The sequence below is a fragment of the Aotus nancymaae genome, unplaced genomic scaffold, assembly GCF_030222135.1.
Source record: "Aotus nancymaae isolate 86718 unplaced genomic scaffold, 86718_ANA_hifiasm-v0.15.2.pri h1tg000007l, whole genome shotgun sequence".
Classification (NCBI taxonomy): domain Eukaryota; kingdom Metazoa; phylum Chordata; class Mammalia; order Primates; family Aotidae; genus Aotus; species Aotus nancymaae.
In genome coordinates this window covers 27,385,942-27,401,787 of record NW_026988418.1, presented here as the reverse complement: position 1 = coordinate 27,401,787, position 15,846 = coordinate 27,385,942, and the positions used below count along the sequence as shown (strand labels likewise).

The window sequence follows — 15,846 nt, the reverse complement described above, 5'->3', positions numbered from 1 at the left end:
CCAAAAGAAAACCTAACGTTATATTTTCAGAATTGAAACCACCTAAATAATTATTTTCTTCTTTTATAAGAGACGTATTCTTTGGTCTTGAGGGGCCTTAACTATCAATTTCACTTTAAAACAATAGTCTTTATAATTTAAGTAAGTTCCACTTTGTAGCCTTCATATAGAAATATTGATTTAAATAAGCTTCTCAAATTCTTTAAATACTTAAATATACATTGTATATTTTAATTCTTATAGTTTGAACAGTTAGGTAATTAAAAGTATTAAAAAGAAGATTATATGCAATCTATTCTTACCTGTAGGGCAAGTAAGATGCTGCTCAATGTATAGTTTGTATTCCACGTCGTGAGGTCATCCAAAAAAGTTATACAGGGCTGACCAGTATGTGGGTCTACTGTATTAAAATAATACATTAATATTGGCATATATAATAAATTATCATTTAAAACTTACAAACATCAAAATGATAAGCCAGAAAAATGATTTGCATTTACTCTTCCTTTTTCCTAGTTCTTCTCTCTGTAATAAGAAGCACTATATCCATCCCTGGTTCCAACCCATTACCGTGTTGTTTTGGCTGAATATATAGGTGCCCCTACTGTTTTTCCTACCCTCTCGTCTAGCAAGATGTGGCCCTGTGACTAAGTTTTAGTTGTGGAATATAAGTGTGCAATCTCTGAATCATTTTTTTAAAGGAAGCTGTGTTTCCTTCTTTTTTTCCCCCTTCCCACTGACTGGAAATGGTGACAGAGTAAATGCTTTAGTCCCAGAAATGGAATCCTCCACCTTGAGGATGGGCAAAACTTAACCTCCAGCCTGGGCCTGTTATATTAAGTTGGAAAGATGTACAGAAGCTTGGTCTATGCCCTAACGCAATTAATTTAGTGTTTGGAAAAATAAAAGAATAGAATTAAATAAGACAAATACAACTATACAATGGACTAGAAGAAACTTAAAATTACTATTGGATTTTGTTTTGGGAAAGGATCATCTAAGATGAAAGACAATTGCAAAAACCCCAAAGGACAAGACTAATAGATCTTAAATATAAATTTATTTTAAATCATAAAAATCTCTAAATCCCAGATGTGAAAAAATGGCATAAACAAAATTGAAAATTAATGACAAATTAGAGGAAATATTTGTAGCATCTAGGACAATGTGATAACATTGTCAATTATAACATACAAGTCACAAAATAAGAATCAAGAAATGTGAAAAAATGTTTACTTCTCAAGTATTCAAAGAAGTGCTTATTAAAATAATAGCAAGGCTCTTACCAAATTGGCAAAAAAAATTTCTTCAAAGTTTCAATGGCCAGAATTGGAAGGTACTAAAATGAGAACTTTATATATACTTTTTGGTAGGAGTATAAATACCACCAAAAGGCAATTTGGCGTTTTATATCTAGAGACTTAAAACTGTACATAGCCATCCTCGGGGGGTTTGAAAGCTAGTAAATAATCCTTTTAACCCATCAAGTTCATATGTAATTATAAAATAGATCAAGTATTGAAAGATGGAAGTAAAAACATCAGCTTCATTGTACATAACACTGAAATGGAGAATGCACTTGATGAATGGCTTTAATCAGGCTCCACAAAAGTCCCCCTGATTTGAACTTAACTCCCAAACTGAAGGCCTGCCTAAATTTCTTGCCTGCAGAGAAAGAGACTGTACCCAGGATAGTTAGAAAGAGAGTGTTGAGAAAATTCTGGGCCACGAATGCTTAATTATTTCCTTCTTCTCCCTAATCAGATAGGTGACTTCCCTTGGGAGGAGTGATGGGGGACAAAAGAGCAGTCACAAGTTTTCCCATACCTTCCCTCCTAGAGACTAAAGTTCCTTCTACTTTATGGAAATGATATTTATTAAAAAATATCATTTTTTATAATAATGAAAAATTAGATCCAACTAAAATACTGAACAATAGAGGAATGGTTAAGTGTATTGTTGAATGATTTAAGATGATTTTTTGAAAATGTTTAACAAGGCAGAGAAAAGACATACAGTTTTAAAATTAAAAACCTAGGCCAGGCGCGGTGGCTCATGCCTGTAATCCCAGCACTTTGGGGAGCCAAGGTGGATGGATGGTCAGGATTCAAGACCAGCCTGGCCAACATGGTGAAACCCTGTCTCTACTAAAAATACAAAAACTAGTTGAGTGTGGTGGTGCATGCCTGTAGTCCCAGCTACTTGGGAGGCTGAGGCAGGAGAATCGACTGAACCAGGGAGGCAGAGGTTACAGTGAGCCAAGATCACACCACTGCACTCCAGCCTGGGCAACAGAGTAAACCCGTCTCAAAAAAAAAAAAACACATAAAATAAATAAAATTAAAAACCTAGAGTCACAACTTCATATGTAATACCTCAACTACATAGAAAAAAGTTCATACATAGAAAAAAAGAAAATAAATTTGGCAAAATGTTGACAGTATTTTCCCTTTGCATTAGGATTTAAGGTGATCGTTAATTTTTTCCAGCCTTTTCATATTTTCCCCAATGAGAGTTCTTACTTTTATAATCATAATAAAGCTCTTAAAAAGAAACATGATTATTATAAGAAACAAGGATAATAGGAACAAAGCCTCTGATGATAAAAATCTCATTTAGTTCTTACCATTTGGATGAAAAGGAATTGTTATAAATTTCACAACTGGAGGAATATAGTTGTACTCCGATGTAAAATGTATTGTCAGTTGGAAGACTAAATCTATAATATAAAAATAAACATTTTTACTAAAGTGTCATGTTGTATTGATTAACTGTAACCTGTTTAACACTGGAGTTTCTCCCTGTGGTTTAGACTTTCCACAGTTTTATTTTTAAGTAAATTGATTCATCGACTATACAGACTCCTCTGGATAGTATAACAGACACTTCACAACCTATTATTATCACATGCTTTCAGTCTCTTTCCCACTAGTCCTTTCCATCTGCTACCTTTGTCCCCCCAATACCCAGCCCCTCCATTGTATTTCATATTGACTGAACCCATGTTCCCAGAATCTGCTACAACCTTTCTTGTCTCCAAGTCTCTGCTGTGCCGTTTACTCTGCCTGAATTTCCTTCTCCTCCTTCTCTGAACCTGGCAGACTCTTACACATTCTTCAGGATCCAACTCAAATGTGATCTCCTTGGGAAGACATTCCTGACTCCCTCAGGCATAATTAACTAATCCTCTTCCTCTTTAGCATTCTGTTCAAAATCCATAATAATGTATATTTTATTGTAATTATCTGCTGATATGTTTGTCTCCCCTACCTCACTCAAGGAATCTCTTATTAATCCATGATTGAAAGAAAACATGATCATTACAGTTTAGAGTGGCTCAGTCTTCTTGAGATTTTTTGATTTATAAAAATTTGAGGGAAAATCATAAAGGAAAAAATGAGAAGTAACTGTGTGATTTTGAAGCCAATAGGAATTTTGATAGTTATTCCCTGATCTCATGGAAGACAGAAGATATTCTCAATTGATATGCTTTATTGTGTCTGCATCTTAAAAATGTAATAACATTAAGATTTGGCATAAAGAAAAATACCCCAAATTTCCATCTATGCTGACACATGGCAAAAAAATTATCCATATAATGAAAAAATAATGGAAATACTTTTAGAATTTTAGATAATTGGTATAATGCAAACTTATTTTACACATAAAGAAGAATTTCAGGAAATTTACATAATGCAACCTTATCCTACATAAAAAGAGGATGGGCTAATAATGGTATAAAGACTTTTTAAAAAATAGATTGGTTTTGAAAATACAAACCCTGACAAACCGAATTCTGTAGACCTTCAATTTCAGCTTCCCATTCCATCATATCTTCACTTACAGGCCTACCAGTGATACCCTTTAAGTTAAAAACAAAATTAAATCACATACAACTTATTAAGTATTTATTGAAGTTTTAAAAATCATATACCAGCTGACACTGAATTCTAAATACTCTAAATTTTCTTTTTTTGATAAGTTTATTTGCTGGGGAGGTGTTATGTGTCTTATGACACAGAAGTTAATATAGATCCCAGAAAACATATGCAATGGTAAATGAAAATAAATCATAAGTGTGGAAATCACAAGTGGGACTAGAAAGTCAATATTAGGATGTGTGGCTTATATACTCTTTGTGTAAGTCAATAACCAATTTAAGATTCCAATTTTAAAAGAAAGAAATAGTTGGAAAGTGCATGTTTCTTCAAAACATTTTATAGCTATACGAACTGTACATGAATGACATGAAGTGGAAACATTTTCATTAAGAAAAAATCCAAAATTACACTTGTATATAAAAGCAAAGTTTTCCTATACTTGAGGTGTTGCTCCAATGGAGGGACAAGAATGTATTTCATAGAAAACCTTAGGAATTGTGCTAAGTAATACACTTACATAAACTGACAAAAATACTTCTGAGCACCCACATAGTTTTTAAGTATGTTAGTGCTTGTCTGGGTCAGCACTGTATCTCTATTTACATATTACTTCACTGGATTCTCTTTCAACAGAGAACTACAAAGCTCAGGATGAGCAGAAACAATATCAAATGTTACGTCCATGCCTCTGGAATGTTTGCTGTTGGACTCCATAACTGTTCCTAACATCTCCAGTGAAGGCAGTACTTTCATAGCAGAGGTAAAAACTGAACAATCCACTGAACTACACCTAAAGCAACTGTGGGAAGGACTCTATACCTTCCTTCTATGGACAGCTTTCTTTCTATTCTTTCCCTTAAGCACTCCCTCTTTGCCCCCTCTTCCATTTTTCATTTTCCATAAATCAGCTTGTGGCACCCACGGACATCGATGACCTCACTGGTGGCATTTAAGGCCAAGGCTATTGCTTTGTGTTAAAACTATAGAAGGAAGGCATTTATGTGTTATGCTGGTAAAAGTGCACTGGACAGTAAGTAGTGGAACACAAGAATTAAGAACTAGAGCTTTGAAATCAGAAAACCCTGTAATGGAATCATGGGCCAAATCTTTACAGAATGTTTTTGAGCCTTAGTTTTTTGGTAGGTAAATGAAATACTACTTATTTTATAGTATAATTAATGAGCATAAGCCTGCACCTGCTAGTCACTAACTACATAACAGACCCTGATATTCAGCGCCTAGATCCACATAAATTACTCTGCACAATATGCTCAATATTGTTAGGCATTATTATTTTGAATAATAATAATTGTTATTATGAAATACATTAGTGAGATATTTATTAAATAACAATACTGTAGTGGCAAATCAGGTTTAACTAAATTACGACTTATAGAATAAACATGGATTAAACTGCCTCTTAAAAATTATTGCACAATGAAACACATCCCTCCAAGTGCCTAGTACTTACCTTATAATTGTTCTCCCTGAGCTCATGGAAGTCTCTTTGCAGCAAGCGGTAAGCGCTGCCGCGCATGATAGGCAGCGGAGGGTCTGGCACTCGTCCCCAAATGCCTCAGGTTTACTCTGAGGCAGATGTTTGAAGTTATGGGTCACCTTCCCACATTTAGTAAACTGATATAAGTTACTTGCTTTCTAGAACCTCGGAAGCCTCCCAAGATAAGTGGCTTCTAAATTTGGGATAGAACAATGAGTTTTTCTCCCGACTCCTCTAAACGAGAACTTCCCGAAGGAAAACTTGGGCACTTCCTCGTCTGTGGCGTTTCACTGCAGTGCCAGCTCACAGCCCAGTCTCAAGACGAACTTGCAAGAGCAACAGACAACCCCGTGTCGTCGGCGCCTGAGTGGGAGTGAGAGGTGTACGCCCACCAAGGTCCTAGCACGTTGTCTCCACTTCACAGGTGCAACCCGGCAGCCGCGCAACGGAGGAAGCAAATCAGTTGCCAAGCAACAGGCCCCCGTGGGGCCGCCGGGAAACGGAGGCAGGTTTTCTGACTTGGCCGCCCCTCACCCAATCAGCGACATGGGCGGGCCTCTGGCTATCTCCACAGCAACCCCACAAGAGTTTCCACTTGGAAAGACCAATGAGATTCGTGGTCAAGGCGACACCAACTAGTGTAGTGGATGGTGTGAGGTCGCGGGACCCCGCGTGTAAGTCACAGAAGCCATCACACCAAGTATCTCTTCAAAATTGTCCTTCCTTTTTCTTTGAATATCAGAAGATATAATAAGTGACTGGTAGTTACAGGTCTGCGTTTATTCGTAACGGTAACTTATATGGCGAGTTACCATTCACAGTAGTGCGTATGCTGTGTTATCGAATCCTACAGTCACCCTGGGAAAGTGCTGCAGAAACAGGGAACTGCTTAACATTTCTCACATTCTCATCCCCGCACAGTTTCGCACTTACTGTTCCTTCTACCTAGGCGTTTGCCACATTCCTTCAACCCCTTCAGCCCTCATTTTCCCTTCACTCACTCATCCTTCAGATTTTAACGACTCTTTAAGGGATCCTTTCTTTTGTGATTCCACGGGACCCTTTATTTGCCTCCTAGTTAGGGCCTCACAATCAATTGCCTATTGTCTTCACCAGAGTGACACAGTTCCATTGCCAGCGCCAACTACAGAGCCTGGCATCTTTGTTCAGAGTGCTTTCTTTTTTTACTTACTGTTTACTTACTAATTTTATGGAATCGGGATGTTCAATTAATTAGTCTATTCATTTTACAAATATTTATTAGATACCTTTCTTATGTGAAAGATTCAAATGAAGTAACTGTCTTTATGGCTCCAATATACAATAAACAAGTATACAAAACAAAAATCATGATTTCAGATCGTGATAAGCATTATGTGGACAATAATAAAACAGTAACATGCTAGAGAGTGGGGCAGGTCATTAAGGGTTAGAAATGGTGGTCAGGGAAGGCCTCTGTAAGGAATGAAGTTTTGAACTCATACATGAAAGATGAGAAGGAGCCTGCTATACGAAATATTGAGGGCAGAGAGTTCTAGGAAAAGGAAAACAGGATATTTTTGAGTCAGGAAAGAGCTTGTCTTGAAAAGGGAACAAGGGAAGGTCAGGGAGGTCCTGGAGGAGCCTGGAAGGGGTGCGATAAAGATGGGGCACTACACAGTAGGAAGTTTGGGCTTATTTGAATAGCGATGGGAATCCATTGGATGGGTTTAAACAGGAGAGTGCCATGCTCTGATTTATATTTACATGATGATTCTGGCTGCTCTATGAAGAATGCACTTGGAAGGATCCCACAATAAATTTCATCTCCAGGTATGGTAGTTTAGAAATCACCAAGAATATATTAACTGTACTAAGATGTTGGCACAATAAAATGCTATTATTCTATGTTTCATAACACTAAATACAAAGGATTTTTTACTATGAAAACATCAACTAGGATCTGGGATTGAATTTTTTGGCTCTTCTTTCCATCCCATCGGATTTTAACATGGGCTTGTGTAGGACTGGAAATGTCAGGCAAAAGTGAGAAAGGGAGTAAAGGACCACCTTGGTGAGAAGGGAATAGACCCGGTTTGGGGATTCTAACTGGGTTTGTCCATAACATCGTGATCCTACAATCCTTTCTCCCCCTCTAATGGATCATTGTGATAGTGAATTCAGAATCTTTTGTATTTTTAAAAAATTATATATTTAATTGTTTGTCATGGAAAGCATTTTGAAATATGTATACATTATGGAAAGGCTAAATTGAGCTAATTAACATAAGCATTATCTCATATACTGAGGAAACCTAAAATCTATTCTCATCTATTTTCAAGGATACAACACATTTTTATTAACTGTAGTCATATGCTACTTTAGCACAACGAAAATCAAGTTGGCAGATATTCATATGACTCCCTCACCCCCAAACCTATATTACGAACTTTGACCTCTTTTTGGGACTTCAGACTAGTATACCTACTAATTTATATCCAATTGCCTGTTTATCACCAAACTGTCTTGTCCCGAAGACATTTCAAACTCAAATGTCCAAAAATAAACTCATTACTGCTACTCCCAATCAAGCTTCTGTCCCAGTTGGAAATTTGAAGTCATCTCTGACTCCTCTTCTTCCTCATGACTCACAAGACATGCTGCTGTCATAGCTTCTTCTCAAGCTTTGTCACTAATGCTCAAATTCATAACCTTGTCATCTCTTGCCTAGATACGGAACATCTTTGTATTGTACTCCCTGACTCCAGACTTGCCTCTAATGAAACTTGATAGTAATGTATTTAAACTAACATGGGATCATAAAATTCTCTGCTTAAAATACTTCAAGGGATTCTCCTTCATCCCAGCTTATCCTATCTTCATCTTCAGCATGTGGATTTACTTCCAGGGGTAGGTGGGATGGCTGAAATCATGGGCAATTTTATATATGTCTGTCTGTACATTTGTATGTGTATGCAAATGGACTTTTTTTTTTGCTTGAGAAATCACATACTACAGAATTAAATATAAATTTCTTGAAATGGCAAAGCAGAGCCTTCCATCATATCTTTCTATTTATCCCTTCTTTTATTGACATTCACTCTGCTTCATACTTCAAGGGCCCACACCATTCAACTGCATGTCTTTTTCCTGTATGTACCCATCTTGCCTAGGCTCATCATCTTTTCTCCCTGACCTTTCTTCCTCTTTTTTTATGTAGTTACAAGCTCTTAACACATCCTGAGAGACATAAATTCCTCCTTGGAGCCATCCTGAACTACCAGGATGGGTTGTGTTCTCATTTGACCTGGGCTCATTTTTGTATATTATCACCACATTATTTTGAAACTATTTGTTTATAGAGTTTTCTCCCCCATTAGAATATAATTTCTTAAGGCCATGGAGACTTGTTTATTCATCACTGCATTCCCAGCACCAAGCTCCTGGCTCAGAAGAGGTATCAATATATGCTGATTGAATTGAACTTAGTAGAATAGAAAGTTTTGGGGCCAGGAGACTGACCTTCCATGAAAGAACTAGGCATAAACAAAGGAAGAGGGTTGCAGAGATGTGAAGAGGTGGATGACATGGAGAAGCTCAGCCAATTCCATGAGACGTAGGAAGCTAAAGTCTGGAGGACAGTGACAGAGTAGACAACGAAGTAGAGCACCCTTGAGAGCAAGAGCCACCAGAGCAGAAGGGGCTTGCAGAGCTGCAGCCAGGGCACAGATGATAAGCAAAATCCCCAGGACTCCAAAAAGGAAGGGAAAGGCATTTACAAAGGTCCCACAGCTGGAGGGGCTGAGGGGACAAACAGGTTAAAATTTTCAGAAATATTTTGGAAGGGATTTTTTGAGAAATACAAAGCTTCCTGCCAATGTGGGGGTTTAACACTATTGTGTTTGGAGGTATTAACTAAACAACATCACAGATATACTCACCGGCTGGCCAGCATCTTGTATTTCTCTCTCTCTCTCTCTCTTTTTTTTTTTTTTTGAGATGGAGTCTTGCTCTGTTGCCAGGCTGGAGTGCAGTGATGCAATCTTGGCTCACTGCAACCTCCGCCTCCTGGGTTCAAGCGATTCTTCCACCTCAGCCTCCTGAGTAGCTGGGACCACAGGCACATGCCACCATACCCAGCTAAATTTTTTTTTGTATTTATTAGAAGAGATGGGGTTTCACCATGTTGGCCAGGATGGTCTCGATCTCTTGACCTTGTGATCCGCCCACCTCGGCCTCCCAAAGTGCTGGGATTACAGACGTGAGCCACCACACCCAGCCTCCTTCTCCCTTTTTTAAGAGAGTTTTCCTCTGTCGCTCAGGCTGGAGTGCCTTGGCACAATCATAGCACAGTTTATCCTGTGCCTCCGTGTGTGTGTGTGTGTGTGTGTGTGTGTGTGTGTGTGTGTGTGTGTGTACCTAGCATCTAGCATCTGTGTAGCAACTGGCTGGGTTTGCCTCCTACAATTAATATTATAGCAGTAGGAGCTGAAGACTAACAGCATCAGCTCTTCAGCCATCTGAGTCACTTGAAATTGGAAATTTATAAGGAGAAGCCCATCGGAAAATATTTTCTCTGCATGGAATCACCTTCCATTTATTACAACAAATGTTAGTTTTAGTAAACTTTTCATATACATGATATCATTGCTGTCATGATCTTCTTGTGACTTCTCACTCCTGAGCCCTTTCTCTGCCTTGTTCATCAGCTTCATTGTGTTTGATTGTGGGTTAGATAAACCAACACAATTGGGAAAATAAATCCCCATCTGCAGTCTTTCCACTGCTTTAATTTATTAGTCTGCTGGTAAATAGAACGTGCTTTCAAGGCAGACCTGGGTTCTGTTCTGGCAAACCTGAGTCTTATTAACCTATAAAGATAGTCTTGAAGAAATTACTTAGCTTCCCTATACCTACAATGTTCTCATCTGTAGTTTGTGGCCAATGGTAATACTTTGCAGGATCATTATGAAGATTAAAAGATATAATGCCTGCCAATGACTCAGTCCCACCTGGCATAGAGCAAGTAACAGCCAACACCTACACTTCCCATGTGTGAGTATGCTGTTCTAAGTGCTCTGTGGGAATTAATTTTATCCTCACAAATAACTCTGTAAGGTAGGTTCTCTTCGGATTCTAATTTGCAGATGAGGAAAACTGAAGCACAGAGACACTAGATGATTTGCCCAAGGTTACACAGCTGGAATGTAACAGAGCCAGGATGCAAACCTGAGTCCATACTTTTAGCCACTAAACTACCCTGCCTCACAAATATCTCATGTTCTAACAAGTGAGCTCTCCGGCCTTCTTCAGTAAATTATTGCTACTCTCAATAGTTGTGGAACATTTTTGACCACCTGTTATTTTATTTATTATTATTTTTTTTAACCATTCTGGCTGCATTTCCACCTGCTGTGAAAATGTAAACCCAAGAAAGCCAGACCACTGCTGTATAAAATAGTGCCCATCCGTGGCTGGCCTTCTCCCAGGCTGGCCTGGGCCCCCTGTGCCAATACTATGACTTAGAAACAATGTTACTGCTGGGCAGCTCTATGTCCCTCCTATGCTGCCTGTGCCAGCCCCAGGCTGCTGGGGAACAGAGGCCAGACCGGGACCAGTCTGGGTGCCCTGACTCTCAGCTGGCCCTGCCCAGCCACCCAGCCACCCTAGATGTGGCTGTGTCCCTCTGCCACACCCCAGGCCCTGTGAGGAGTCCTCAAGAGGAGCCCACTGTGTGATGGGGTTGGCCTCTGCTGCCTGCTTGGGTATCTGGGCCTGGCCACCAGCCGTGTTCTTCATGTGTTGATTTTACTTAGCCCATGGAGTGGTGGGTCTCATCTTTCCCATCTAGGCTGAGAGCAGCTCAGGGCTGCCTCACTGCAAACCCTCCCTCCAGTGTCAGTGATGGTTGTCCTTGTCTCAGAATGACTAGGGGCCGACCAGTGTCTGACCAAGGTCAAGGGCCAGGTGCAGGGGCAGCAGGGATAGCTCCAAAGTCAGAAATGCCTTCAACTGCAATGCCCCATCGCATCCCCATCCCCATCCCCAGCTCAGTCCTCTTAGGAGACGGAGCAGATAAAGCAGGCAGCAGGGAAGCTGGGCATCGTGTTGCTAACTCCAGTACATTTCTGTGTCGATTACTATGAAATAAAGTCTGAAAACTTAAAAAAAAAATAGTGCCTATATACATATCTGTTAACTAAATGTGTGTCCTATCTTCTCTTTTAGAGTGTAAATCCCTTGAGAACTGAGTTTGACCTCTGCAACTTATGAATATACTTGTAGTACTCTGTATGTAGCTCAGAAAATAGAATATACTTGTAGTACTCTGTATGTAGCTCAGAAAATATAAACTATTATTATTTATAAAAATAATTTTTAGATGTTAACTTTTAATATTTTTGTACCTTTAAGGGAAAGTAAATTTAATTAAGTACCATTATATGCTTTCTTGGGCCTTCTCTCCCACTTCTTCCCCCTAAAAAATACCTATACGTTTGACAAGAGAAGTCTTGCATTGTATTTTTATGGTAGGCAAGATTCTAAGATGACTTCCATGTTCCCAACTCCATATTCAATCCTTGGACTGTGAAGATGATGGATTTTACTGTTGTGATTAAGTTATATGACACATTGGACTTGAAGAAAGGGAGATTATTCTGGGTAAGCCTGACCTAATCAAGTGAGCCCTTAAATGGGACTAGGCCCTTCCTGAAGTTAGTGACTCAAAGCATGAGAGGGATTCTGTGTAAGGGAGATTATCCGTTGGTAGCTTTGGAAGTGGAAGGGGAAACATGGCAAGGAATGTTGGTAGCCTCCAAGAGCTGAGAGTGACCACTAGCTGATGGCCAGCAAGAGAATTGGGGCCTTAGTCCTAGAATTCCAAGGAACTGAATTTTGCCACAACCACATGAGCTAGGAAAAGGACTTGAATTCCAGATCACAGCAGAACCTAGCCAATACCTTGTAAGGCCCCGCACAGAGAATCTAGTCAAGCCATGCCCAGATCAGACTGACAGAACTATAGGCTAATAAATGGATATTGTTTTAAGATACCAAGTTTGGGGTATTTTGTTATGCAGCAATAGGTAACTAATACAACCTCTTATTTAGAACGCATAGCTGCTGATCAAGACAAGTTATGTGGCAAAAGGTCATTCACTGACCAAGCTGGGTTTACCCTGATTTATCGTGAAAAGAACTTGAAACTAGTTTATAGATATTAGCAGAAGACTTTAGACAAGGTAAAGAGGTAAGTGTGGGTACGGAATACTGAAAAATGAAGACCAAAGTAAGGCTCAAGTGCACATTTTCTTCATCTTAGTTGAGCAAGGCAAGGCAACTGACAGTGTAACTATTTTCCTTTTGTAATATTACTGAGGCTGACTCCAGCTTTAACAAGCAGGCATCCTCTCCCTGCTTTGTAAAAATAATTCTTTTCCTCAGGACTCAAGCAGATGTTTTCATTTTACTTAAACTAAAAGACTATTTTCCTCCTCCACCAGAAATATGTAGCAGTACAAAGTGCTAACGTCCTGTGGATTTGAACCCCCATCCTCCAGAGCAAAAGAAGGCTGGGGATTGCCAAATGTCAACTTAGCTGTGAGAAGTGTTTTAAATCATATTTTGATGTAGGTTATGCTGTTAACTAGGAAACGAAGTGCAGCACACATGCTTCTAGTAACTCTGGTTTCAAATCCTATGATCTCTTCTTTGTCTTGAAGACCTTTTGATGTGAGTTCCCAATATTGAGTTTCTCTGCTTTTAATAATCTTATATTCCTTCCTCAATATAAATGTCACGAAAAATACTGAATGTTAATCTTCAAAGATCAAACAGGAAGAAAGAGGTGGGCAGCATAGTTCAGTGACTTGAATTCCTGAAATTTCTCATTTAAAAATTTTATTTTAGCTTATAAAAGCCTTGGCTCAAGAAATGCTTGGTTCCTCTTTTTAAAGTTGGAGTTGTACACTCCCCCACATTTCAGAAGTATGTTAATTACAAAATAATTAGGTCTCTCTCTGTAAGGCACCTGACGGCCAGGGGCTACTCAATCACTATTTGTATCTGTATTTGTGTTTACAGGGAGGAATTCAGAATCAATACTTACTGGCTTTTACTTCGCTGCCTCTGCTTTAGCTAAGGTGACCAACAGACTTGGTTTGCTTGAGACAAAAACTTTTCAGTGCTAAAACTGGGAAAGTTCCTGGCAAACTGTCAGTGACTAGCTTGGGCATCAAGGACCCTTTTAGGGTGGGAATTATGCGAACAAGTCAGCAAGGGCTGTTTACTTGTTTTGGGAGCTTGGTGTTTAAAGGCAGCCAATTCGATTTCCATGGCAGGCTAGTGCCCAAAGCCCATAATCAAAATTATAAAAAAGTCTTGCTCAGAATTGTGTTAGGAGATGATTCTAGAGGTGTCTGTGATGAAGGAAAGCAATGCCTGCTTGCGTACTTTACATGCACTGAAGTGTTTTAGAAAAATCAGCTCTCCGTTCATTTCCCCACCTGAGAATTTCGATTGTTGAGGGATACTGCATTCAATAACATCTAAGTACAATTGTGACTCAATCAGTATGTGTATACAGGTGTTTAAAAGATGTAATTATTCTAGGCTCCTTTCATATATATCAGTTTAATATACCTTTTTATAGTGCTTCCAGTTGTCCCAAAGGGTAATTATGGAATTGGATGATAGAGAGACTTTGAGGTGGTAATAGGCTTGGAAGAGGGGATTTAAGGGATGACATATGGTTTAGGGATGGCTTAGGGATGTGTCTTGAAGCTGTTTTTACTTAGTGCATATTTATTAGGGGTGGTTTGAAGGGAGATGATAGAAATTATTGAGGGACTGGCTAAGCCCACCCCCCACTTCCTTGGCACCAGTCCTCTGGGTGTTCTTTCTGATGACATATGCATGAATAAGTAAATGGAATGTTTGGTGCTCTGTTTGCCATATTAGAAAATAATGTATCCCTTGGTAAAAATTGTTTAAAACATATTGAATAATAACAATCTTACCACACTTTGAGCACCTACTATGTGCCCAGATACTTCTCATATACTCACATATATTCTCATTAAATGCTCATACCAATGCTGAGAGATAAATATTATAGAAAAAATGATAAAATTATATAGACTGTGTTTTTTGAGGACTTCATGGCAGGTGCTCTTCTTATTCAGATTGCATGAATTATCTTTTTTAAATCTCATAACAATTCTGCAAAATAGATACTTTTTCAGGTGAAGAAACAGTAACTTGTACGAGTTCACATGGTTACCAAGGAGTGAAGGGGAGATTTAAGCCAGACAATCTGACATCAGAACCCTTGGTGTTCAGAATAGTATAAATGCTATATTTGTATCATTTGATGCACAAGGAAATAGAGATTGCCTTACTTGCTCAAGGTCAGTTAGCTCATCTGCCAGTGCAGTTGAAAAATACATGCTGTATGCTCACATTCTTTTTGTCCAAGTCCCAGGAAAAAGGAGAAACTAGAGACTACAGTGCTATATGCTACGTCTCAGGGATTTATAGGAGATTTTTAAGGTATCTTTTCTGGTACATTCTGGAATGGTCCTGAGAAGATATAATTTTTAGGTTCTCCCCCAGACAATTGTGATAATAACCTGGTTTGACAACTATTGCCCCAGTACAGAGTTGGCTAACAAGTTTTATTTCTAGTGCCATTTCTGAGTGGTAGGTTGTATAGGCAAGTATGTTAAAAATTTTAAGGCTGAATCTGAGTTCAGTTGAGAAGAGAACCAATTAGTGATGTCTGCCATGAATTTGAGGACAGAAAAGGATATGGGTTGCTGCTGTCAGGTTCTAACTGGCGTCCAAGGGGAATTGGTGGGTGAGTGATGGGTAGCTGGAAAAACACTTGAGGGATCATGGACAGCTTTGACATGGCTTAACTCTCTCTCTCTGGGCACAAGTGAGCTGTATGTACAGTATTAGCAGGGTAATTCTACATTTTACAGACAATAGTCGCTCCGAGCCAAGCACAAGTTCACATGGGTGATCAGCTATTATGCTTCATGTTGCATGATAACATAGTGTGCAGGGTTGTGCACCTGCGCTACAAACCCACTGAGTCATGCTGCACCAGAAGGCTGCCTCGACCTACTCCTAACTAAAGTGCAGCCATTTCCCTTACACTCCATCCCCTAGGCTGAGGGCATCTCTGGGCAGGGACACATGCCCATAGGGCAGAGTCCTCAATCCACAACCCACAACAACAATACAGAGAGCAACAGTTCACTACTAGCATCCTAGTTATGCTGTTTTGACTATTAGGGCCCAGCATAGGCCAGAACCCAGGGATTCCCACCATAACTTGAGTGGGTGCCATGTGTTATGTTTATACAGGCCATGACAGGTACCCATCCCACAGTAGTGTTACCCCAATGTTGCTCTATGCACTGCAGTGCCTGGACTGGGGGTACTACATGTTCCCCCACTATCCAACCCACCCATCATAAA

At 39.3% G+C, this 15,846-nt stretch overlaps 1 protein-coding gene across 1 annotated transcript in view; it reads right to left on the bottom strand.

Annotated features, from left to right (window-relative positions):
• Positions 1–5,844, bottom strand: part of UBE2U (ubiquitin conjugating enzyme E2 U) — a 68,993-nt gene extending 63,149 nt beyond the window's left edge. The window contains exons 1-4 of the mRNA XM_064372439.1: positions 5,353–5,844; positions 3,781–3,862; positions 2,627–2,719; positions 303–400 (exon numbers count right to left, since the gene is read on the bottom strand). Of these exons, the coding sequence (XP_064228509.1) occupies positions 303–400; positions 2,627–2,719; positions 3,781–3,862; positions 5,353–5,418 (339 nt within the window). The 5' untranslated portion in view covers positions 5,419–5,844. The remainder of the gene's footprint in view (positions 1–302; positions 401–2,626; positions 2,720–3,780; positions 3,863–5,352) is intronic.
• Between the last annotated feature and the right edge of the window lie 10,002 nt (positions 5,845–15,846).